General features: G+C 37.3%; 1 protein-coding gene and 1 long non-coding RNA gene across 13 annotated transcripts in view; one reads left to right on the top strand and one right to left on the bottom strand.

Moving 5' to 3' along the window:
• The window catches only part of LOC105489423 (DCC netrin 1 receptor), a 1,213,781-nt gene that overhangs the window by 1,141,255 nt on the left and 47,561 nt on the right, over positions 1–24,965 (top strand). For 10 of the 12 annotated variants that reach the window (XR_011616876.1, XR_011616875.1, XM_071085315.1 and 7 more), the window contains exon 26: positions 24,661–24,822. Coding sequence is in view for 10 of the 12 variants with exons in the window: in XM_071085315.1 (XP_070941416.1) it covers positions 24,661–24,822 (162 nt within the window). In the remaining 2 variants the exon portion in view is untranslated. The remainder of the gene's footprint in view (positions 1–24,660; positions 24,823–24,965) is intronic. The other 2 variants (XM_071085314.1, XM_071085313.1) reach the window with 1 other exon arrangement.
• LOC105489422 (uncharacterized) overlaps positions 9,999–24,965 on the bottom strand; it is a 96,156-nt gene continuing 81,189 nt past the window's right edge. Inside the window, exon 3 of the long non-coding RNA XR_011616878.1 lies at positions 9,999–10,040. This is a non-coding gene — a long non-coding RNA (uncharacterized lncRNA). The remainder of the gene's footprint in view (positions 10,041–24,965) is intronic.

The raw sequence follows: 24,965 nt of genomic DNA, 5'->3' as shown, positions 1-24,965 counted from the left end.
AATTCTCACACTTAAATAATCCAGATCCTTTAAAGCAGATGTTGACAGACACTCACTTACTACACCTCCCTTGTTGAAGTTTTCTGTCATCCTCCCACATTCACTGAAGATATTATTATCTGGGAATCACTTCCTTTCCAATTACTTCTATGCTCAGTCTTGGTAATTACAGTATTTGTGCAGATAATCCATCTGATACTCTAGATGGTTAGTTCCTCTATGTTACCTGCAAAGATATTGATTCCTTCCCACTTTAATTCATAAATTCCATGTCACACCAAATCAAACCAGTACAAAATGTCAGTTCCTGTTACCTTATTTGCTACCTGCTCACTTACTTTATTGCCCCCTTGCCATCAAGTCTTCAATCCCACCAGGACCTCCAATCCATCAACTCTGCCATTTCCTCCCATCCTTCATCCACCTTGTGTCCTCATTTATCTGCAAGCTCAACTTAGGTTTTATAGTCACTTATTTTCAGTCTCATCTCCCTTTATCCTCCTTCCCCATCTTACTCACCTGAAAAAAAACCCTGGTTAAATAAGCAGCTCCCCAATTCTTACCCCTTTCCCTAATAGCGAAATGTATCTGGAGAAAAACATACAGCCTGCTTACTGAGTATTTATGATCAGAAGTCCAAGGTGAGCTCTCACTATTTGAAAATGACACTGTATTTCTCTAGTGGTTCATAATTACACTTTACAAGATGAATGTCTTATATGTATTCTTACTTTTCAGATTTCAATATCTCCTTCTTTCCCTATTCTTAGCAAAAAATCTTAGGGAGAAAAATGCATTCAGAAATTGGTATCCTTGTCCTTCCATCAAATCTAATTGATCTGTTAGTGCTGCTCTCTGAGTATCTTGTTGAAATCCCCCCTCACCCATTTAGGGACTCTTCTGTAATTACCCCTTCCCTTTCCTGCATTGTCAGTTTTTCTTCCTTATTTATCACTGCAGTAAACACACAAATATTAATATTCTCTCATAACTCCCGTTTTGTAACACTCAATGCCACTTCCACCTCCAATTAAAACGATATTTACTGAAAAAATTTTAAAATTATCTGTACTAACTTTCTTTTCTTTCTAAGCTTTCTTATTAGTTTTAATAAGATTTTTACAGTCACTCTCCACTGAATCCATGATTGCCAAGGTTATCAATAATCTCCACATTATCAAATTCAACAGTCAAGTCACAGACTCTCAGAAACAATTGGCATAGGTTCTCACTTATTTCCCTGAAACACTTTCTCACTTTGGCATGTAGTGTACTAGATGCCCCTGGTTTTCTTCCTACCCTTCTGACTGCTCCTCCTCAGTATCCTTCACTTATTTCTCTTCTTCTTCCTGATATCTAAGAGTCAGAGAATGCCCCAAGGGTCAGTCTTCAGGCATCCTCTCTTTTCTCCCTACACCTGCTTCTTAGATAATGTCATCTAGTATCAGTGGCCTTAAATATTATTAAAATGCTAATGAATCCTGGTTGACATTATCCTGAGGCAGGATCTCTAGGGCAAGGACAAAATGCCACCAGTCTCTTTGCTAAAGCATAGAAAGAGTCTCCTTTGCTCCATTTCCCAGTAATTTCCTCATCACCATCTGGGGACACCTCAGCCTGGGCTTCATTGTCCGTGTCACTACAAGCATTTTGGTCAAAACTGTTCATCAAGTCTCTAGGCAATTCCAAACTTTCCCACATCTTCCTGTCTTCTTCTTAGCCCTCCATATTGTTCCAACCTCTGACCATTACCCAGTTCCAAAGTCACGTCCACATTTTCAGATTATCTTTATATTAGTGCCACACTCTTTGTGGTACCAATTTACCGTATTAGTCCATTTTTACACTGCTATAAAGATACTACCTGAGACTCAGTAATTCAAAAACAAAGGAGGTTTAATTGACTAACAGTTGCGCATGGATGGGGAGGCCTCGTGAAACTCAGAATCATGGTGGAAGGTGAAGAAGAGACAAGTACCTTCTTCACAAGCCAGCAGGAAAGAGAGAGAGAGAGAACGAAGGGAGAAAAGCCCCTTATAAAACCACCAGATCTCATGAGATCTCACTCACCATCATGAGGAGCATGGGGGGAACTGCCTCAATGAGTCAGTCACCTCCCACTTTGTCCCTGTCTCGTCACAGGGGAAAATACAATTCGAGATGAGATTTGGGTGGGGACACAGAGCCAGATTATATTAATCAACTTACTCTGTTCAGAAACTCTAGTTTCATGCCTCTTTATTCTGATTTCCTTATACCCTAAATTCAATCTTTTACCAAATTATTGTTTTCAAAACATTTCCCAAATTTGACCACTCTTTTCTATCTTCACTGTTTTGCCCTTATCCAAGCTACCATCATCTCTTACAGATTACTAGACTACAGCAATAAGTGTGTAACTAGCCTCTTCTTTAGCTTTTTGGAAAAAAAAACTATTCATAATTTTTGTGGGTACATAGTAGGTGTATATATTTATGGGGTACATAAGATGTTTTGATACAAGCATGCAATATGTAGTAATCACTTCGTGGAGAATGTGTTATCCATCCATGCAAGTGTTTATCATTTTTGTTAAAAAAAATCCAATTATACTCTTAGTTATTTTTAAATGTACAATTAAGTTATTATTGACTACAGTCACCCTATTGTGCTATCAAATAGTAGGTCTTATTCATTCTTTCTATTTTTGGTACCCATTAATCTTCATTAGCTTTTGCCCTTACAGTTAATTGTCTACACAGCTGTCTCTCAATATGTAAATTAGATAATATTGTTCCTCTGTGACTTCCATCACATGTAGAAACAAAATCCACTAATGTCCTACAAGGTCCCATGTGATTTAGTCTCTGGGTTTATCCCTCACTTTATCTCCTATTGCTCCTTTCTGTAATTCATTACAATCACGTAACCTTCATCTGTGTTCCTTGGATAATAGGCACATCTCAGTTCAAGGACTCTGCACTTGCTGTAGTCTTTGTCTGGAATCTCTTTTTGTAGATATTTACATGTCTTATCCCCCATTTCTTTCAGGTCTCCATTCAACTGCCAACTTCTTAAGCAAGTCTTCCGTGACCATTGCCTAACATAGCATCTCTGGTCACTCCCTACTTTTCTATTATGCTTCATTTTTCTTTATTAATGCATTACACTATTCTATTTGTGATTTTGTGTTTGTTATTTATTTGCCTCCTGTATTTTAATATAATCTTTATAGGGGCAAGGATTTTGCCTATTTTGGTCATTTTGTGTCCCAAATACCCAGAACAGCACCTGGCACATGATAGGCACACAGTCAATACCATTTAGTCAAATGAATAAATTCATAGTTGTTTCTTTTTACCTACCATACGCCACATCCTCCCTATGCTCCATTACATCTTCTCTCAATTTTACTATAATAAATGCAAAAACTTACATGGCATTTATAATGAATGCCAACTGTTCAAGTCATGTAGTAAGCCCTATTATTATGCTTCTCATTGTTAGGTTCTCTCATTTACTAGTGAGAGAAGAAAGGCTTGGAGAGTTTAAGTAACTAGCTGGCAGTCACACAGCTAGTACGTGCTATAGCCAGAATTTGGACCCAGAAGTTCTGATTTCAGAGTTCAGCGTTCTTAATCATTATTCTCCTAGCTGTCATACCCTGTGAAGCTATTGTCCTTTTTCTTTTATACCTTTCACTACTAAGAAAGATACTGTGCACTTAGTTGCCTTTTTTTCCCTCTAGCTGCTTTCCTCTTGTATTAATAACTAAGTTCTATCTGTGCCAATCATGTATTGCTTTCTTCTCAAAAATTATTGTACTTTAAAATCTGTGGAGCTTTCCTATCCCATCTAATTAGAAGCAGCTTCCTCATATAATAAGTTCCCATATGCCATTGCATTTTCTTTCACAGTATCTTTGAACCCCTGGCTATCCTCCCATTCTCAACTCTTTTATGTCTTCTTTGTGACTTTACCTCTAAACTACCAAGACAGCTTCCTAGCTAAGCCTTTCTGGCTCTAGCATCTTCCAGATTCTTAGGCATCCTGCTTGCCAGATTTCTTCCTAAAACAAGTTAAACATGACATTCCATCCCATACATTTCTCCAGTGGCTCCCACTTTCTGCCAAGAAAAACAAAACAAAACAAACATTTTTGAAAACCTTTAAACGTTTTTAGCATATCATATTGGAATCTAGATTTCTGTTACTCTATCCTTATATGTACTCAGACTCATGCTAAGGTAGACTCATTGCTGATCCACAAATATGCACTGTCCTTCATCTGTTTTTTTCCCTTTACATATTTCTTTCCTTTTGAAATGACTCAGTGAATAGCTCAACCTAAGAAATTTTATGTATCCTTCAAAGACCAGAGTAGATATTGATGCTCTTACAAATGCTTTTCTGATTACTCCATCTAGAAATAATGACTCCCTTTTATATATTTGAATAACATGTTCTTGTAGCACAATATAGCATTTATTACACACAATACTGCCTTATATGCTTAGGCTTTCAAGTCCAAATCTTCCCTTCTCTAACAGCTTGTGAATTAGTTCATGATAAGGATGTAATATATCTAATTCATCTTCATATTCACACATTTTATTGTTTAGTACCTAGCACAAAATTGGTGCTTGCTAAATATCTGTCCAATGAATGAAAAAACAAATAAATGTATTATTAAAATGCCTTCCTTATGTTTGTAACACATCGACGTTTGGCAGGCTCTTTTTTCGTCAGTTATAAATAGAATGTCATATAACAAAATTGTCTGATGTATTAAGAGCACTTAAACTTGCTTTCATTAAACAGAAAAGGAAATAATAGGCTTAGAAAGAAAGAGAAAGAAATCTAACAAGTATGAAAAATTTTAATATTATTCACTTGGTAAATGCATTGCTAATTATTTTCATTTAATCCTCACAATATTATCATGTGTTAAGATTATCCTGATTTTACACATGGGAAACAGCAATTCAGACAGCTTAAGCAACTTCCTCTAGGATACTTGGACAACCTCAGAGCCTCTACGGTATACTGCTTTTCCAAAGATAAATATGGCTTTTATCTCCTAAATTATTCATATCCTTTTATTTTTCAAAAAGATTTTCTGAAGGTGCTGTCTCCATTGTCTAAACGTGGAAGCTGAGGCTCTGAGAGTCTGAACTTGAAACCTCTGCTTGATCTATCTACTCTAATGTATTGCTTCATATTGTCATCTTGAGTTCAGAGTTTTTGTATGCCTAAAATAACAAATCTTCTCTTACTCTTAGTGTCTTACTCTACATGAATGGAACCCATAAAATTACCAGAAATTAATTGTTGTTAATTTTTGTAATTATCAGATAACAACACATACATGGTTTTAAACCATCAAATAGTTTTTATAAGGATATTATGATTCAACAATTCCATTCCTAGATATATTCTACTCTTGGATATATACTCAATGGAAATATATAAAATGTTAGTCAACAGGTGCATATAATAATGTGGGCTATTTGTCATTATCACATCTTCATTACAATAGATGAATATATTATAGTGTATTCGTATAGTGGAGTACAATGCAGCAATAAAAAATAAACTAAAATTATACAAAGCAATATGGAGAATCTCACAGGTGTAAAATTGCAATACAGAAACCTGATGCATCTATATGATTCAATTTATGTAAAATTAGAAAATGAGTAAAATAATCCATGGGAGTTAATATGGTTTGGCTGTGTGCCCACCGAAATCTCATCTTGAATTCCCATGTCTTGTGGGAAGGTCCCAGTGGGAGGTAATTGAATCATGGGGCAGGTCTTTCCTGTGTTATTCTTGTGATAATGAATATGTCTCACAAGATCTGATGGTTTTTAAAATGGGAGTCTCTGTGAACAAACTCTCTTCTCTTTTCTGCCGCCATGTGAGATGTGCCTTTCACCTTCTGCCACAATTGTAAGGTCTCCTCAGTCACATGGAACTGTAAGTCCAATAAAGCTCTTTTGTAAATTGCTTAGTCTCAGGTGTGCCTTTATCAGCAGTGTGAAAATGGACTAATACAGTAAATTGGTACCAGGAGTGGGGCATTGCTGAAAAGATACTTGAAAATGTGGACGTGACTTTGGAGCTCAGTAACAGCTAGAGATTGGAATAGTTTGGAGGGCTCAGAAGAAGATAGGAAAAGGTGAGAAAGTTTGGAACTTCCTAGAGACTTGTTGAATGGCTTTGGCCAAAATACTGATAATGACACGGACAATGAAATCCAGTCTGAGGTAGTCTCAGATGGAGATGAGGAACTTGTTGGAAACTGGAGCAAAGGTGACTCTGGTTATGTTTTAGCAAAAAGACTGGTGGCATTTTGCCCCTGGCCTAGAGATTTTTGGAACTTTGAACTTGAGAGAGATTATTTAGGGTATCTGGCAGAAGAAATTTCTAAGCAATAAAGCATTTAAGATGTGACTTGGGTGCTATTAAAGGCATTCAGTTTTACAAGGGAAGCAGAGAATAAAAATTCAGAAAATTTGCCCCCTGACAATACAGTAGAAAAGAAAATCCCATTTTCTGAGAAGAAATTGAAGCTGGCTGCAGAAATTTGCATAATCAACAAGGAGCTGAAGGTTAATCCACAAGACAATGGGGAAAACATCTCCAGGGCATGTCAGAAGTCTTCACAGCAGCCCCTCACATCACAGGCCTGGAGGCCTAGGAGGAAAAAGTGGTTTCATGGACCAGGCCCAGGATCTATGAGCTGTGTGCAGCCTATGGACATGGTGCCCTGTGTCCTAGCTGCTCCAGCTGTGGCTGAAAGGAGCCAACATAGAGCTCAGTCATGGCTTCAAAGGGTGCAACCCTCAAGCCTTGGCAGCTTCCATGTGATGTTGAGCCTTCCAGTGCACAGAAGTCAAGAACTGGGGTTTGGGAACCTCTACCTGGATTTCAGAGGATGTATGGAAATGCCTGGATGTCCAGGCAGAATTTTGCTGCAGGGGTGGGGCTCTCATGGAGAATCTCTACTAGGGCAGTGCAGAAGGGAGATGTGGGGTCAGAGCCCCCACACAGAGTCCCTACTGGGTCACTGTCTAGTGGGGTTGTGAGAAGAGGGCCACCATCCTCCAGACTCCAGAATGGTAGATCCACTGACAGCTTGCACTGTGCACCTGGAAGAGCTGCAGACACTCAATGCCAGCTCATGAAAGCAGCCAGAAGGGAGGCTGTACCCTGCAGAGCCACAGGGATGGAGATGCCCAAGACCGTGGGAACCTACGTCTTGCATCAGCGTGACCTGAATGTGAGACAAGGAGTCAGAGGGGATCATTTTGGAGCTTTAAGGTTTGACTGCCCTGCTGAATTTTGGACTTTCATGGGACCTGTAGCCCCTTTCTTTTAGCTAATTTATCCCATTTGGAATGACTGTATATACCCAATGCCTGTAACCCCATTTTATATATGAAGTACCTAACTTACTTTTGATTTTACAGGCTAATAGGTGGAAAGGACTTGCCTTGTCTCATATGAGATGTTGGGCTATGGACTTTTGAGTTAATGCTGAAATGAGTTAAGACTTTGGGGGACCATTGGAAAGGCAAGCTTAGTTTTTAAATGTGAGAACATTAGATTTGGGAGGGGCCAGGGGCAGAATTATATGGTTTGGCTGTGTCCCCATCCAAATCTCATCTTGAATTCCCATGTGTTGTGGGAGTGACCCAGCAAGAGGTAACTGAATTTTGGGGCCAGGTTTTTCCTGTGCTATTCTCATGATAGTGAATAAGTCTCACAAGATCTGATGATTTTAAAAATGGGAGTCTCCTTGCACAAGTTGTCTTCTCTTGTCTGCCGCCATGTGAGATATGCCTTTTGCCTTCTGCCATGATTGTGAGACCTTCCCAGCCACGTGGAAGTGTAAGTCCAGTAAACCTCTTTTTTTTTTTTTTGTAAATTGCCAAGTCTTGGGTATATCTTTATCAGGATCATGGAAACAGACTATACAGGGTTAAAATTCAGGAGGACAGTTACTTCTGATGGAAGTGGATTACTGGACCAGAAGGTACTATAGGGCACCTTCTCATAATGTGTTATTTCTTGTTCTGGATGACAGATGCCAGGCATTTCACTCTGGAAAAACATTAAGCATTGTATTTAGCATATTCTTAATTTTCCCTATGTATATTATAATTCAATGAGAAAAAAGACAATAGAATATATATATTTTTAAATAACTTGGTCACACTGCATTCATTGTTATCTACAAGCTGTTTGTTGGTGAAACCGTATCCAATGAAAGAAAATTATTTTAACATACAAACATAGTTGATTTTAAAATATTTTTTATTTTTTTGAGTCAGAGTCTCACTCTGTTGCCCAGCTGCAGTGCAGTGGTACAATCCCTGTTCACTGTAACCTCTACCTCCTGGGCTCAAGCAATCTTCCTGCCTCGGCCTCCTGAGTAGATGGGACTGCAGACACAAGCCAACATGCCCAGCTAGTTTTCGTATTTTTTGAAGAGACGAGGTTTCACCATGTTGCCCAGGCTGGTCTCAAACTCCTGGACTCAAGTGATCCTCCTGCCTCTGCTTCCCAAAGTGTTGGGAGTACAGGTGTGACCCTGCATGCCTGGTCCAAATAAATACTTAAACGTTTTGATAAAATAGCCCTTTGCATCTGAGGTGATTGATAAGGCCATAGATAACTATGCTTAAAAATGGTATATCTGTATCTTGGCAGAGTTATGATTTCATTCAGGAGAGTACATAAATTTATAATGGCCCCATTTGCAATTATTTATATTTGCTGGGGCATCAAGCCTTGCATAAACTAAAGCCATAGCATTGTTCAGATTTCTAGTCACATATATAAAGATCGTTGCTATTTCGCTGAGGAATCATTGTTCCTATAAGATTGTTATTTTCTTTTTTCCTTGACATTTTTTACTATGTGCTATAAAATGTTAATTAACAGATAAAACATAAGTTATCTGAAGTTGTTTTGGCTCTTAAAGCTCACAGAGAAAACGTATTTAATTTCATGGGAAGGCAGAATCTTCTTATTTGTCTAAGGTTATACTTTTTGGTTGAAAATATTATATGGCATATGCCACTCCTTATCCCCAAGCATTCTTCACAGCTAAATTAGCTGAGGCTCATGAGAAACATGCCAGCTGACAGCACAGGCAGGAGATGAACCCTAATCTTTTGTTTCCACAACCTAGTTGCTCTTATTATAGAATGTTGGCAAAAGTTGATTATTTGTATAATGGCCAAAAAATTATTTTAAGTGCTGCTTCTTACTATAATGAAATTAATTACAAAAAAGTCAGAACAGAGTTTGGAAAAAAGGATATTTATTGACAAGTGCTTTCTGGAATAACACCAGTGAGGGTGAAGGATACAGAATTGGGGCAAGGGAGGGATTGAACTGGTAATGCTGTTTAGTGGAGACCTCAGCTGACCTGAGGCTGTCCTTTAGGGTTGTCCTAAATGAGGCAAGGGGGACTGGCCTTCTGTATCCTGACTCAAGTAATCTTTCATGCAGGCTATTTCCAAGAAGTGGGGTGTAGCCTTGGGTGGGCAACTTAATTTGGCTGAGAGCATTCCTTGAAGACAGATTTAGATCTACATTACATTTCTAGATTTTATTGCACAATCAGATGTAACTATTTGGTCATTTTCAACCCATTTTCTTCTTTTGTAAAATGCTGAACAAGAGGAGGAGAATAGGAAATAGGAAGGATGAAGATTGAAGCAGATGACCAGTAAGATCATTTAAAGTATGAGACGTTTTAGGGCAGTATCTTGAATTTTATATGTTTCTCACTTCTCTTTTTCTGTGAATATTTGAGGGGAAAAAGAGGAAAATCATTCTTTAAAGGAAAAAAAAGTCTCAAAAAGGTAGCCTGAAACATCTAGCAAAAACACTGAAGCAAAGGAAGTTACACACTTTGCCATGGTAATGGCTACTTGTTTCTGGGCTTTCTAGAACATTCACTATGAGAGCCAACACTCTTCTTCCCATCCCCACCATCTGTGTTAGTCACTTGGCTGTAGAACACAAACGGTGAGTTGGAGAACCTGTTGAGAAGGGAAATAAAGGTACATGAGAAAAGGCAGATTTTAAAAACTGGAGTTCTACTGACTCTAGGTGCTGTCCTACCAGGAGGTCTGCTTCTACACAAATGGACATTGAGAGGGACTTGTCTGTGAGATGATCACTCCTTTGACCCATGCATATAAGGTGTGAGAAACCAACATCCTAAGATTGGACCCAGCTCAATAGTCTTCTGAGCCTGGGTATTTATTCCATCACCCTTCAGACCTTGTGGATGCCCACAACCAACCAAGAATGCTTTCCTAGGAGTAAGGAGTGCAGACAGCCATTCTAGTATGATAAATATAAACAGCACATACATTTTCAACTATTCAGAACTGTAGGAACAGTGGTGAGAAGAAAGTTCAAATCACACTTAAATGTGCATTAGAAATGATCTCATTACCTAATACATGATTTTAAATACTAATCTGATCAATTCATTGTTAATATGAGTTTTTATTCTTTGACTCTTCAATGACATACTTCATTCCACCTCTTACTCTGAATTACTGAAAGGAACAGTATTTTTTATGCAAACTCTATAGGCCCACAATGCATTATGCATTATGCAATGTTTTGTGCGATGCCATGGCTCTATATAAAAATGGAATTAAAAAGTGTTGTTAATGAATGAGAATTGGAGATCCAGATGTTGTTTCTTGGTAGTTCTATAAGAAAATAAATTTTCAAACAAAATCCATCTATTGTTAATTCTATTGGACTACCAAAATCAGCAAGTCAGTAGTTATGCAGACACAGTCAAGATGACTTTTAAGCTTAAAAAGGTTCCTGTAGAGAGTAGAGAATTGTGCCTTTTCGGGGAATTTTACAAGAAAAGAAGTAGTTTGTTTTTCAAAGATATAGGAATAATGAAGAAGGGATCTGGCAAAGGGTTGGTGAGAGCAAATATTTTAGATGATGGAGTATAAAAGGTATACCAACTTAGCTTCTAGAAAGTTTCTAGAGAAATGTAAAGATACAGATCTTCCTTTTAAGACTTAGATTACCTAATTATTTCTTAATTCCTAATGTCTTAGAGATTTCTTCAACAAAATGGACCATTTCTTTTTTTTCTATTTTTTATTTAATTTTATTACATTTTAAGTTCTAGGGTACATGTGCACAAAGTGCAGGTGTGTTACATATGTATACATGTGCCATGTTGGTATGCTGCACCCATTAACTCTCCATTTACATTAGGTATATCTCCTAATGCTATCCCTCCCCTCTCCCACCACCCCACAACAGGTGTGTGATGTGATGCCTTCCTGTGTCGAAGTATTCTCATTGTTCAATTCCCACCTATGAGTGAGAACATGCGGTATTTGGTTTTCTGTCCTTGCGATAGTTTGCTGAGAATGCTGCATCCATGGCCCTACAAAGGACAGGAACTCATCCTTTTTTATGCCTGCATAGTATTCCAAGGTGTATATGTGCCACATTTTCTTAATCCAGTAGGTCATTGATGGACATTTGGGTTGGTTCCAAGTCTTTGCTATTGTGAAGAGTGCTTCAATAAACATATGTGTGCATGTGTCTTTATAGCAGCATGATTTATAATCCTTTGGGTATATACCCAGTAATGGGATTCCTGGGTCAAATGGTATTTCTAGTTCTAGATCCCTGAGGAATTGCCAAACTGTCTTCCACAATGGTTGAACTAGTTTACAGTCCCACTAACAGTGTAAAAGTGTTCCTATTTTTCCACATCCTCTCCAGCACCTGTTGTTTCCTGACTTTTTAATGATGGCCATTCTAACTGGTGTGAGATGGTATCTCATTGTGGTTTTGATTTGCATTTCTCTGATGGCCAGTGATGATGAGCATTTTTTCCTGTGTCTGTTGGATGCATAAATGTCTTCTTTTGAGAAGTGTCTGTTCATATCCTTTGCCCGCTTTTTGATGGGATTGTTTTTTTCTTGTAAATTTGTTTGAGTTATTTGTAGATTCTGGATATTAGCCCTTCGTCAGATGAGTAGATTGCAAAGATTTTCTCCCTTTCTGTAGGTTGCCTGTTCACTCTGATGGTAGTTTCTTTTGCTGTGCAGAAGCTCTTTGGTTTAATTAGATCCCATTTGTCAATTTTGGCTTTTGTTGCTGTTGCTTTTTGTGTTTTAGACATGAAGTCCTTGCCCATGCCTATGTCCTGAATGGTATTGCCTATGTTTTCTTCTAGGGTTTTTATGGTTTTAGGTCTAACATTTAAGTCTCTAATCCATTTTGAATTAATTTTCATATAAGATGTAAGGAAGGGATCCAGTTTCAGCTTTCTACATGTGGATAGCCAGTTTTCCCAGCACCATTTATTAAATAGGGAATCCTTTCCCCATTTCTTGTTTTTGTCAGGTTTGTCAAAGATCTGATGGTTGTAGATGTGTAGTATTATTTCTGAGGGCTCTGTTCTGTTCCATTGGTCTATATCTCTGTTTTGGTACCATTACCATGCTGTTTTGTTTACTATAGCCTTGTAGCATAGTTTGAAGTCAGGTAGCATGTTGCCTCTAGCTTTGTTCGTTTGGCTTAGGATTGTCATGGCAATATGGGTTCTTTTTTGGTTCCATATGAACTTCAAAGTAGTTTTTTCCAATTCTGTGAAGAAAGTAATTGGTAGTTTGATGGGGATGGCATTGAATCTATAAATTGCCTTGGGCATTATGAACATTTTCATGATATTGATTCTTTCTATCCATGAGCATGGAATGTTCTTCCATTTGTTTGTGTCCTCTTTTATTTCACTGAGCAGTGGTTTGTAGTTCTCCTTGATGAGGTCCTGCACATCCCTTGTAAGTTGGATTCCTAGGTATTTTATTCTCTTCAAAGCAATGGGAATGGGAATTCATTTGTGATTTGACTCTCTGTTTGTCTGTTATTGGTGTATAAGAATGCTTGTGATTTTTGCACATTGATTTTGTATCCTGAGACTTTACTGAAGTTGCTTATCAGCTTAAGGAGATTTTGGGCTGAGACCATGGGGTTTTCTAAATATACAATCATGTCATCTGCAAACAGGGACAATTTGACTTCTTCTTTTCCTAACTGAATACCCTTTATTTCTTTCTCTTACCTGACTGCCCTGGCCAGAACTTCCAACACTATGTTGAATAGGAGTGGTGAGAGAGGGCATCCCTGTCTTGTACCAGTTTTCAAGGTGAATGCTTCCAGTTTTTGCCCATTCAGTATGATATTGGCTGTGGGTTTATCATAAATAGCTCTTATTATTTTGAGATATGTTCCATCAATACCGAATTTATTGAGCGTTTTTAGCATGAAGGGCTGTTGGATTTTGTCAAAGGTCTTTTCTGCATTTATTGAGATAATTATGTGTTGTCTTTGGATCTGTTTATATGCTGGATCATGTTTATTGGATTTGCATATGTTGAACCAGCCTTGCATCCCAGGGATGAAGCCCACTTGATCGTGGTGGATAAGCTTTTTGATGTGCTGCTGTATTTGGTTTGCCAGTATTTTATTGAGGATTTTTGCATCGATGTTCATCAGGGATATTGGTCTAAAATTCTCTTTTTTTTTGTTGTGTCTCTGGCAGACTTTGGTATCAGGATGATGTTAGCCTCATAAAATGAGTTAGGGAAGATTCCCTCTTTTTCTGTTGATTGCAATCATTTCAGAAGGAATGGTTCCAGCTCCTCCTTGTACCTCTGGTAGAATTTGGCTGTGAATCCTTCTGGTCCTGTAGATTTTTGGTTGGTAGGCTATTAATTATTGCCTCAATTTCAGAACCTGTTATTGGTCTGTTCAGGGATTCAACTCCTTCCTGGTTTAGTCTTGGGAGGGTGTATGTGTCCAGGAATTTATCCATTTCTTCCAGGTTTTCTAGTTTATTTGCGTAGAGGTGTTTATAGTATTCTCTGATGGTAGTTTGTATTTCTGTGTGGTCAGTGGTGATATCCCCGTTACCATTTTTTATTGTGTCTATTTGATTCTTCTGTCTTTTCTTCTTTATTAGTATTGCTAGCAGTCTATCCATTTTGTTGATCTTTTCAAAAAGATTTTTTTGAAGGGTTTTTTTGTATCTGTATCTCCTTCAGTTCTGCTCTGATTTTAGTTATTTCTTGCCTTCTGCTAGCTTTCGAATGTGTTTGCTCTTGCTTCTCTAGTTCTTTTAATTGCGATGTTAGAGTGTCAATTTTAGATCTTTCCAGCTTTCTCTTGTGGGCATTTAGTGCTATAAATTTCCCTCTACACACTGCTTTAAATGTGCCCCAGAAATTTTAGTATGTTGTATCTTTGTTCTCATTGGTTTCAAAGAGCATCCTTATTTCTGCCCTCATTTCTTTATGTACCCAGTAATCATTCAGGACAGGTTGTTCAGTTTTCATGTAGTTGAGCAGTTTTGATTGAGTTTCTTAATCCTGAGTTCTAGTTTGATTGCACTGTGGTCTGAGAGATAGTTTGTTATAATTTCTGTTCTCTGTACATTTGCTGAGGAGTGCTTTACTTCCAACTATGTGGTTGATTTTGGAATAAGTGCGATGTGGTGCTGAGAAGAATGTATATTCTGTTGATTTAGGGTGGAGACTTCTGTAGATGTCTATTAGGTCCGCTTGGTGCAGAGCTGAGTTCAATTCCTGGATATCCTTGTTAACTTTCTGTCTCGTTGATCTGTCTAATGTTGACAGTGGGGTGTTAAAGTCTCCCATTATTATTGTATGGGAGTCTAAGTCTCTTTGTAAGTCTCTAAGGACTTGCTTTGTGAATCTGGGTGCTCCTGTATTGGGTGCATATATATTTAGGATAGTTAGCTCTTCTTGTTGAATTGATCCCTTTACCATTATGTAATGACCTTCTTTGTCTCTTTTGATCTTTGATGGTTTAAAGTCTGTTTCATCAGAGACTAGGATTGCAATCCCTGCCTTTTTTTGTTTTCCATTTGCTCAGTAGACCTTCCTCCATTCCTTTATTTTGAGCCTGTGTGTCTCTGCACGTGAGATGGATCTTCTGAATACAGCAAACTGATGCGTCTTGACTCTTTATCCAATTTGCCATTCAGTGTCTTTTAATTGGAGTATTTACCCAATTTACATTTAAGGTAAATATTGTTATGTGTGAATTTGATCCTGTCATGATGATGTTAGCTGGTTATTTTGCTCATTAGTTAATGCAGTTTTCTGCTAGCATTGATGGTTTTTACACTTTGACATGTTTTGGCAGTGGCTGGTACTGGTTGTTCCTTCCCATGTTTAGTGCTTCCTTCAGGAGGTCTTGTACGGCAGGCCTGGTGGTGACAAAATCTCTCAGATTTGCTTGTCTGTAAAGGTTTTTATTTTTCCTTCACTTATGAAACTTAGTTTGGCTGGATATGAAATTCTGGGTTGAAAATTCTTTTCTTTAAGAATGTTGAATATTGGCCCCCACTCTCTTCTGGCTTGTAGAATTTCTGCCAAGAGATCTGCTGTTAGTCTGATGGGCTTCCCTTTGTGGGTAACCCGACCTTTCTCTCTGGCTGCCCTTAAGATTTTTTCCTTCATTTTAACTTTGGTGAATCTGACAAATATGTGTCTTGGAGTGGCTCTCCAAGATCTTTGTTGGTTTAAAGTCTATTTTATCAGTGTTCTTTGTGGTGTTCTCTGTGTTTCCTGAATTTGTGGTGTTCTCTCTATTTCCTGAATTTGAATGTTGCTAGGTTGGGGAAGTTCTGGATAATATCCTGCAGAGTGTTTTCCAACTTGGTTCCACTCTCCCTGTCACTTTCAGGTACAACAATCAGACATAGATTTGGTCTTTTCACATAGTCTGTTATGTCTTCGAGGCTTTGTTCATTTCTTTTTACTCTTTTTTCTCTAAACTTCTCTTGTTGCTCCATTTCATTCATTTGATCTTCAATCACTGATACCCTTTTTTCCATCTGATTGAGTTGGTTACTGAAGCATGTGCATTTGTTGCATAGTTCTTGTTCCATGATTTTCAGCCCTATCAGCACATTTAAGAACTTCTCTACGCTGGTTATTCTAGTTAGCCATTCATCTAATCTCTTTTCAAGGGTTTTAGCTTTTTTGCAATGGGTTCGAACTTCCTCCTTTAGCTTGGAGAAGTTTGATTATCTGAAGCCTTCTTCTCTCAGCTCATCAAAGTCATTCTCCATCCAGCTTTGTTCTGTTGCTGGCGAGGAGCTGCATTCCTTTGGAAGGAGAGAGGTGGTCTGATTTTTAGAATTTTCAGCTTTTCTGCTCTGCTTTTTCCCCATCTTTGTGGTTTTATCCACGTTTGGTCTTTGAAGATGGTGATGTACAAGTGGGGTTTTGGTGTTGATGTCCTTTCTGTTTGTTGGTTTTCCTTCTAACAGTCAGTACCCTCAGTTGCAGGTCTGTTGGAGTTTGTTGGAGGTGCACTCCAGACCCTATTTGCCTGGGTATCAGCAGTGGAGGCTTCAGAAGCGTGAATATTGCTGAATAGCAAATGTTGCCCCCTGATTGTTCCTCTGGAAGCTTCCTCTCAGAGGGGTACCTGGCTGTGTGAGGTCTCAGTCTGCCCCTACTGGTGTGTGTCTCCCAGTTCGGCTACTCGGGGGTCAGGGACCCACTTGAGGAGGCAGTCTCTCCATTCTCAGATCTCAGACTCCATGGTGGGAGAACCACTACCTCTTCAAAGCTGTCAGACAGGGACATTTCAATCTGCAGAGGTTTCTGATTCCTTTTGTTTGGCTATGCCCTGTCCCCAGAGGTGGAGCCTACGGAGGCAGGCAGGCCTCCTTGAGCTGTGGTGGGCTCCACCCAGTTCCGGTTCGAGCTTCCTGGCCGCTTTGTTTACCTACTCAAGCCTCAGCAATGGTGGGCGCCCCTCCCCCAGGCTTGCTGCCACCTTGCAGTTAGATTTCAGACTGCTGTGCTAGCAATGAGGGAGGACCCATGGGTGAGGTACCTTCCAAGTCAGGTGCAGGACCTTGCAAGCCAGGTGCGGGATATAATCTCCTGGTGTGCCATTTGCTAAGACCCTTGGAAAAGCACAGTGTTAGGGTGGGAGTGACCCGATTTTCCAGGTGCTGTGTGTCATGGTTTCCCTTGGCTAGGAAAGGGAATTCCCTTACCCCTTGTGCTTCCCAGGTGAGGCAATGCCTCACCCTGCTTCGGTTCTCACTTGGTGGGCTGCACCCTCTCCTGCACCCACTGTCTGACACGCCCCAGTGAGATGAACCTAGTACATCAGTTGGAAATGTAGAAATCACCCATCTTCTGGGAGCTGTTGTCTGGAGCTGTTCCTATTCGTCCAACCTCACAACATTTCCTGTCTCATCAAGGTTTTGGGGATCTGGGGGTAACTTATAAATGGCTAAGGCAAATGGATGCACAATTTTTTGAGAAAATCTTTCCGGTCTGCTTAGAAAAGAATACTGTGATACCGTAAGCTCATCTCAAAGGAATTCCATGGAACAAGTTCAGAGTCTGTTTTTCCTACAGCCTCATTTTCTGTCTAATATCATGGAGCCAAAACGTACACACAGATGTTCACAACTATTTCATATATCTGGGCTTCATAGACACATCTCATTTGAGAAGATCTCAGTTGAAAAGGTTCAGATAGATAGAAGGAGTAAAGGTCCAGATAGAAGGAGTATAGTAGGAGATTACAGGGGTCTTAAAGTTTCCTTCTCACAGTTCACTCTGTTTGATCTTAACACATAGCCCCTGCTGTGGCAAGCACTAAGCCATCCAGTCCACATTCTATCTCATCTTGGAAAGTGGGTATAAACCACATTAAAATTGGGCCAGATAGACTTCAATAAATTAACAGCCTTCCTTTAGCTAACAAATGACAAAACAAGAACTTGAACTAGAAATTATCTTTCTCATGTCAAAAATCTTTCAGGGTCATACTTCCCTCAGGTTCAAATTTGAATTTAAAAACTATTATTTATTTGCCTCTATCTTAATGCATGGCACTCTTTTTTTTTTCTTCTTTTTTTTCAAATGTAAGACAGGATGTTTTAAACAGTATTTTCAACTAAAAGATATTCCATGCAGTTTTGGTTGCATCTCTTGCAGCCTTGAAAATTAATTACAATGCCCAACATTTATGGGTTGCTGACTTCTAACCCTGTACTCTGTTGCGCTTCTCTGTGGATGATCTCTTTAATCTTCACAACCACACCATAAAATCAGTACTGCATTTTGCAGATAAGGAAACTGAAAAGCAGAGCTTGAATAATTTGCCCTTCAACGTACAGCTAACAATTATTATGTAACAAATTACTCCCAAAATGCAGCGACATAAAACAATTATTGTTTATTTTCTCAATAGCATCTCTGAGAATCAGGTATCTAAGAGTGGTTTAGCTAGGTGGTTCAGGGTCAGAGCTTCAAGCTATTTCATGAGGTTTCTTTCAGTGTCTTGAGCTGAGGATCTAGTTTCTTGCCACATGGTCCTGTGCACAGGTCTGCTGGCCTGCCCTCAAGACATAACACCTGGATTCCCCAAGATGTGACACCTGACTTCCCCCAGCATGAGTGATCCAAAAGAGAGAAGAGAGAGAGAGAAAGAGAGTGAGCATGTGCAATCTTTTTAAACCTTACCTTAGAAGAGATATATGTCATTTCTGCCACATTCTACTGGTCACCAGACCAATCCTGGTAAAATGTGCAAGGGAACCCCACAGGCTTGTGAACCCCATGAGGTGGGATCAGTGGGAGGCATCTTTGACACTGGCTCTGACGCTTATTCACTAGCAGGGAGTAGAATTAGGTAACGAATCCAGGCAGTTTTACTTCAGCATTTGGACTCTTTACCATTATGTTAAGAATAACTGCAAAGCACATATTTATGACTCTTAGGGCTTTTCCAAAAGCGACCCTCCGTGGAGTTTGTGGGTACTTGTGAATGTCATGCTGGGACACTTGCTTATCAAAGAACACCTGAAAATGTGAAGGAGATATGAATATGTATCAAGGACAATAGAGGCTAAATTTCCAAATGTCCCAGATAATATACAGGTCATTCTGGAAAAGAAAAGATAAAAAGAGGCAGAATGAAAAATCATTTCAGTTAAGCTCTTTCATTTCGACATACCATTATCTTTGTCCCCTTCGTCTCCTCAACAAATCTCTCAATTCCATCAAGTACCATGTTGAGAAATATCTAGGGAGGGTTTTCTTATTTCTTAAATCTTGTAGCTTAAAAAAATTTTTACTTTTGATTTCCTATAGGTAGTATTTAGTGCTAACATTTTAAAGAATATTATGGAAGTTTTTAAATACCAATGTGCCTTGTTCAGGGAGCTAGGTAATTTGGTGAGGGAATTTCTACTTGAGAAATCTTTGTGCATCAATGTCAGAAATAAATTGAATTGTCAGAAAGCTGTGTCAGAACAGATTTCTTGTCATGTTTTGCCACACAGCAGATATTTATTGAAAATGCTAGATGATATTGCTCTCTGAGCTGTTTTACATAAATATAACAGTGAAGCTAATACTTTGAGTTGAAGCCTGTGTGTGTGTGTGTGTGTGTGTGTGTGTGTGTATGTGTTTGTGTATGTGTATTTCCGACTTTCAAAACTGACATCAAGGGGAAAAATACCTAAAGATACCTTAATACCTAATGTTTTATCCAACTTACTTTAAGAATGATTATTTTTTGTTTTAAGTAAATGTAGACTTCTGTGCCTTTTCAGAAATGAATCATAGAATGAAATACTTCAAGATCAAAGCTTTGGGATACTGGCTATTCTATTTCATGTCATGAAATAATGAGCACTTTTGAGATGCAGAAACATACAACAGATTTATATTTTTGAAAGAAGTTTTATTATTTGTAAAGCCTTTGTAATCAGGTCAGTAGCAAAAATACAAAAGTATTAGAAAGTAAAATTTCTTTCTTCAGTAATGAAAGACTTGGAACTGCAGTGTAAGTTTAGTCTCTAGAGTGCTCTCAGTACTCTAACTAAAAAATTATATGGCTTGCAAAATTGTTTTATGTTTCTCTCTCCAAATTTGTTTGGCTCCGAATCAGAAGATACTTATGAAACTCTTTTTCTAAACGTATTGTGAAATATTTGTTAATAATATTATTGTTTGTATTATGATCATTTTGATAAGAAAATATAGTGTGCATAATTTGTGGAATGAGTATCTTCTATATCTGAAGGAGACTAACATTGTCACATTTATGAGTAAAAATTATCAATATCAGGAATGCTTTGCAATCTAGCAATCCACTTTAATGACTGCAGTGATCCATTTGATGAGTAAGACAGGTGAAATAATTCAGTTGACTGCCTCAGAGTCTGAGAATTTGAATTGTTTAAAAATAGACTTTATGCTCTTGTATGGCTTATATTTACAAATGTGTTCAACTACTTTATTATTATTATTATTATTATTATTATTATTATTATTATTATAGTTATAGTAACTATATACCCCAGGAGACTAAATCATACGTCAAGTCACTGTGAAAGTCTCCAGTGTGTTAAAATGACAGATTTCTAAATAATACTCCTAGAAAATCCTTCATATTAACTCACTTGAAAAATATGAAGTATCTGTAGCACTGTACTAGAAAAGACACAAAGACAACAAAATTATAACTTATTTCTTTAAGGAGTTTATAACATTTTGGCTGGTATCTGGTTTGAATCTCTGATTCTTTTTGAAAGTTTCCTTGTCATTTTAAAAATTTCCCTTTTTCTGGAGCCTGTTTATGTGTTTATATATCCATAATGTGCTTTTTATAAAATATCTTTATTGAGGCATTGTGCTTTGTACCACTTACTCTCAAATGTTCATTCATGTCTTCTCTAAAATAATTTAGAAAAACTATGTATCCCCTCATATATTTAAAATTTGACACTTAAAATATTTTGTTATACATTAAAAACCTGTGAAAGATGAAATTTTTCTGGTATAACATACTTTTAAACCAATCTAAAAGCATAAAAATACCATAGTACTTTGATACCAATATCATCCCCTTAAAAAATATGTGAGCCTTAACAGATAGAAGTTAACATCACTCATTTTTCTCCTTGAACTAGAATCTACAATTTATTTTCCCCACAGATTAACATACAAACATGATATATTTTTATGTTTGCAGGTCTTTTATTGATTATATATCTTACATTTTGCAGCATAAAATTTATATAAACCAAAATTTTATTTTATGTTTGTATTTCCAGTTAATTGTTAATGTTCTTTCCTGTGGATCTTTTCTTTTTTTTTTTTTTTGAGACGGAGTCTCGCTCTGTCGCCCAGGCTGGAGTGCAGTGGCCAGATCTCAGCTCACTGCAAGCTCCACATCCCAGGTTTACGCCATTCTCCTGCCTCAGCCTTCCGAGTAGCTGGGACTACAGGCGCCCGCCACCTCGTCCAGCTAGTTTTTTGTATTTTTTAGTAGAGACGGGGTTTCACCGTGTTAGCCAGGATGGTCTCGATCTCCTGATCTCGTGATCCGCCCGTCTTGGCCTCCCAAAGTGCTGGGATTACAGGCTTGAGCCACCGCGCCCGGCCTTTTCCTGTGGATCTTAACATTACAATTAGTGTTTCTCTACAATGGCATATAGAGTAAAATTTTATTGGAGTGTTATCACTTAATGACATGAATGGGGCTTTTTGTACATTAATTGCATATACCCATGTATGAATGTTGCTTATTGCATTAACTCCAGTCCAGTGTGCTTTTTATTGATCTAAACACTGTGAAACCTTTGTATATGTTTGCATATATATATATAATAGTGTGTATATGTACATGAATGAGTACTATAACAATGAGATCTTTATAACAATCACTGAACAATTTGAACTTCTCCCAAATTACATGCCAAAATCACATTGTGACTTCTCATTCTGTTATTTTTGATAATTTTTCAACTAACAACTACCTGAGATTCTCCTTCAATTGTGCTCTAAATGAAAATGTTAGAAACCACCTCACTTGCAGAAGTATTTGTTACTCATTCAAGTTATTTACTTTCTTGTTTTCTAGGAGCTTCACAATAAAAAGCTGTACCAAAATTTATCAAGTAATTTTAAAATAAAATTGAAAGTTGTTTACACAGAGAAGCACTTTGTGTAACAATATATAAAGACAAGATTAGGTTGCCTTTTCCTTTTGGTGATTATTTCCTTTGCTGTGCAGAAGCTTTTTAGTCTGGTGCAGTTTCATGTATTTATTTTTGTTTTTGAAGCCAAGCTTTTGGTGTAAAATCTAAAAAGATCATAAACAAGACCAAAGTCAAGGAGCTGTTCCCCTATGCTCTCTCCTAGGCATTACCTTTTGGGTCATACATATAGGTATTTTGTCCATTTTGAGTTAATTTTTCTATATGGTGTGAGATAAGGGTCCAATTTCATTATTTTGAATGTGAAAGTCATTCCCCCAGCACCATTCATGGAAGATAATATTCTTTCCCCATAGTGTCTTCTTTGTGCTCTTGTTGAAACTAATTGTCCATATATGTTTGCATTTATTTCTGGGCTCTCTATTCTGTTCCATTGATCTACACTTCTGTTTTATGCCAGTACCATGCTGTTTTGATTACCGTAGCTTTTTAACATAATTTCTAATCAGGAAGTGCAGGGCATCCAACTTTGTTTTTCTTTCTCAGTATTGCTTTGGTTATTCAATATTTTTTGTGGTTTCAAATAAATTTTAAGATTATTTCTATCTCTGTGAAGAATTCCATTAGAATTTTGATAGGGATTGTGTTAAATCTGCATATTGCTTTGGGTAGTATGAACCTCTTAACAATCTCATATGTGAAATATATATGTGAAATAATACATATATAAGCTCAAATACACAGAGATAGAAAATGAAGGAGTGGTTCCTACAGGTGGAATGGGGAGAGGAAATGGGGAGATGTAGGCCAAAGAATACAAAATAGCAGACATGTGAGATAAACAAGTCTAGAGACCTAATCTACAGCACGAGAACTGAAGTTAATACAACTGTATTGTATTAGGGATTTTTGTTAAATATGTAAATTTTAGTTACTTTGTTACTTTGTCACAAAAGTAACTGTGAGATGATAGATATGTTAATCTACTTCACTATGGTAACCAACCTACTATCTACATTTATCTATGTGTCTCATAACATCATGTCATAAACTTCTAATATACACAGTGACATATATTTTTTTTAAAAAAATTATATTAATGTCATCACACTACACTCCAAAGCAATAATTTGAATTTGTGATAGAACAAAAACCCAATAAAATTCAACAATTTTTTACTGAAAAATAAAGACAAGATTAGGAAAATTGAAATATCACTTAGATGTTCACTAAAGCGATTTTTGTTTAAATGATTTAAGTGATTTATGTTTTTATTCAATTTATAGGAAATACTCATCATTTAATCTGATTAGCAGAATCACTCTTTGTTGTCAAATCAGCCCATCAAAATACTTTATATCTGAAACAGTCTGACTTCATTTTTCAGTTCAAGTAAACATGTTCATATTTATTTTAAGAAATATTATAAATATACTGAAAAATAAATTCTGGTATATAATTTTAATAGCCAGTTTACTAGAAGCAGCCCTTTTAAAATCTTGTATCTTTTATATATTTAATCTGAATTTTGTTAGAATTTAAAAGAAATCTATATGTTGTTTCTCATTGATTTACAATATGCAGTGTAATTTGTATCTACGATTGTAAGTTATAAAATGAGAAACATGACAAAGGAAAAGATTTTCATTTGGTAAATGTGCATGCACGTATATGTATGTTAAACTCCAGTTATTGGCATTACCATCTAAATAAATAATAAATTATTTTATTAATTTCATAGACAGGAATATACAGCTAAAACTGATCATTCAGGTAGCTGACTTAAATTTTGTTTTGGCATGATAAAAGATAGGGAATACTAAACATTTTATAAGATAATATAAGATAAAGATTGACTACAATTGGAATATTTAATAATATATAATTGAATAGCTATTGAATAATGAAATTGAACAATACTTTCTAAACCTAGAAGATATTGTATATGTTTTTTATCTGTGGGTTTCAGCCAGTATAACTAAAAAATGTTGATATTCCTGAAAAACATTCAGTTACACTTAATATGTCACTCACCTGCACTGATTTGGGTATTTGAAGATATTTTCTATTTAAAGATAAATCCTAAGTATGACCATTGAGACAATACCTTGCTTCTCTCTCTCTGTTTCTGGACTGTCCCTCAAGAGCAATACATTCTTTTACAGAATTAATGGAAAATTCCCAACACTTTTTCAGCCCACTGTATACAATATATTTGATTTGTGAACAATCTAACCTTTCTAATGCCATAGTTCATCCTTAGAAGAAAGCCTAAGACTAGGACAAACAAACAGCATGACCGAAATAAAATGTTAAAGTGGATTTATGGAAACTTGATTAACTGTTTCTTTGTTTGGAGCCCTGGAATGTTTTAAACTGCAGGGTAATATTTCACAGTATGATGCTTGAGGGGTGAGCTGTCTTTTCTAAAGTAAAAAGTGGGATTGGTGGAGAGAGGTAAGTGAGGGAACCTACTTGATACTATGAAGAGTGTGTATAGATTTGAGGATCTGAAAATTCCACCATTTTCTTTTTGCTTGTTGAGTGAATACATAAGATTCAAAAAGCCCATTAACCTTTTTCTTTTGCAGCTGTTGTGAGTGCCATCCCTGTGCCGACCCTAGAAAGTGCCCAGTACCCAGGAATCCTCCCGTCTCCCACCTGTGGATATCCCCACCCGCAGTTCACTCTCCGGCCTGTGCCATTCCCAACACTGTCAGTGGACCGAGGTTTCGGAGCAGGAAGAAGTCAGTGTAATGCATTTTCCTCTCTTTTTAATAAGAACAAATGAATAATAGCAAAGGTGTCTTGTGAAATGTGCTGCATTCTGACCTTCTTATCCCTTATAAAGGTTAATTTCCCTATGACTGTGGTACTAGAATGTTCCTTCCCAACA

Source organism: Macaca nemestrina, chromosome 19 (assembly GCF_043159975.1).
Source record: "Macaca nemestrina isolate mMacNem1 chromosome 19, mMacNem.hap1, whole genome shotgun sequence".
In the NCBI taxonomy this organism is placed as follows: Eukaryota; Metazoa; Chordata; class Mammalia; order Primates; family Cercopithecidae; genus Macaca; species Macaca nemestrina.
The sequence above is the reverse complement of the archived record's forward strand: the minus strand, read 5'-3'. Positions and strand labels throughout refer to the sequence as shown.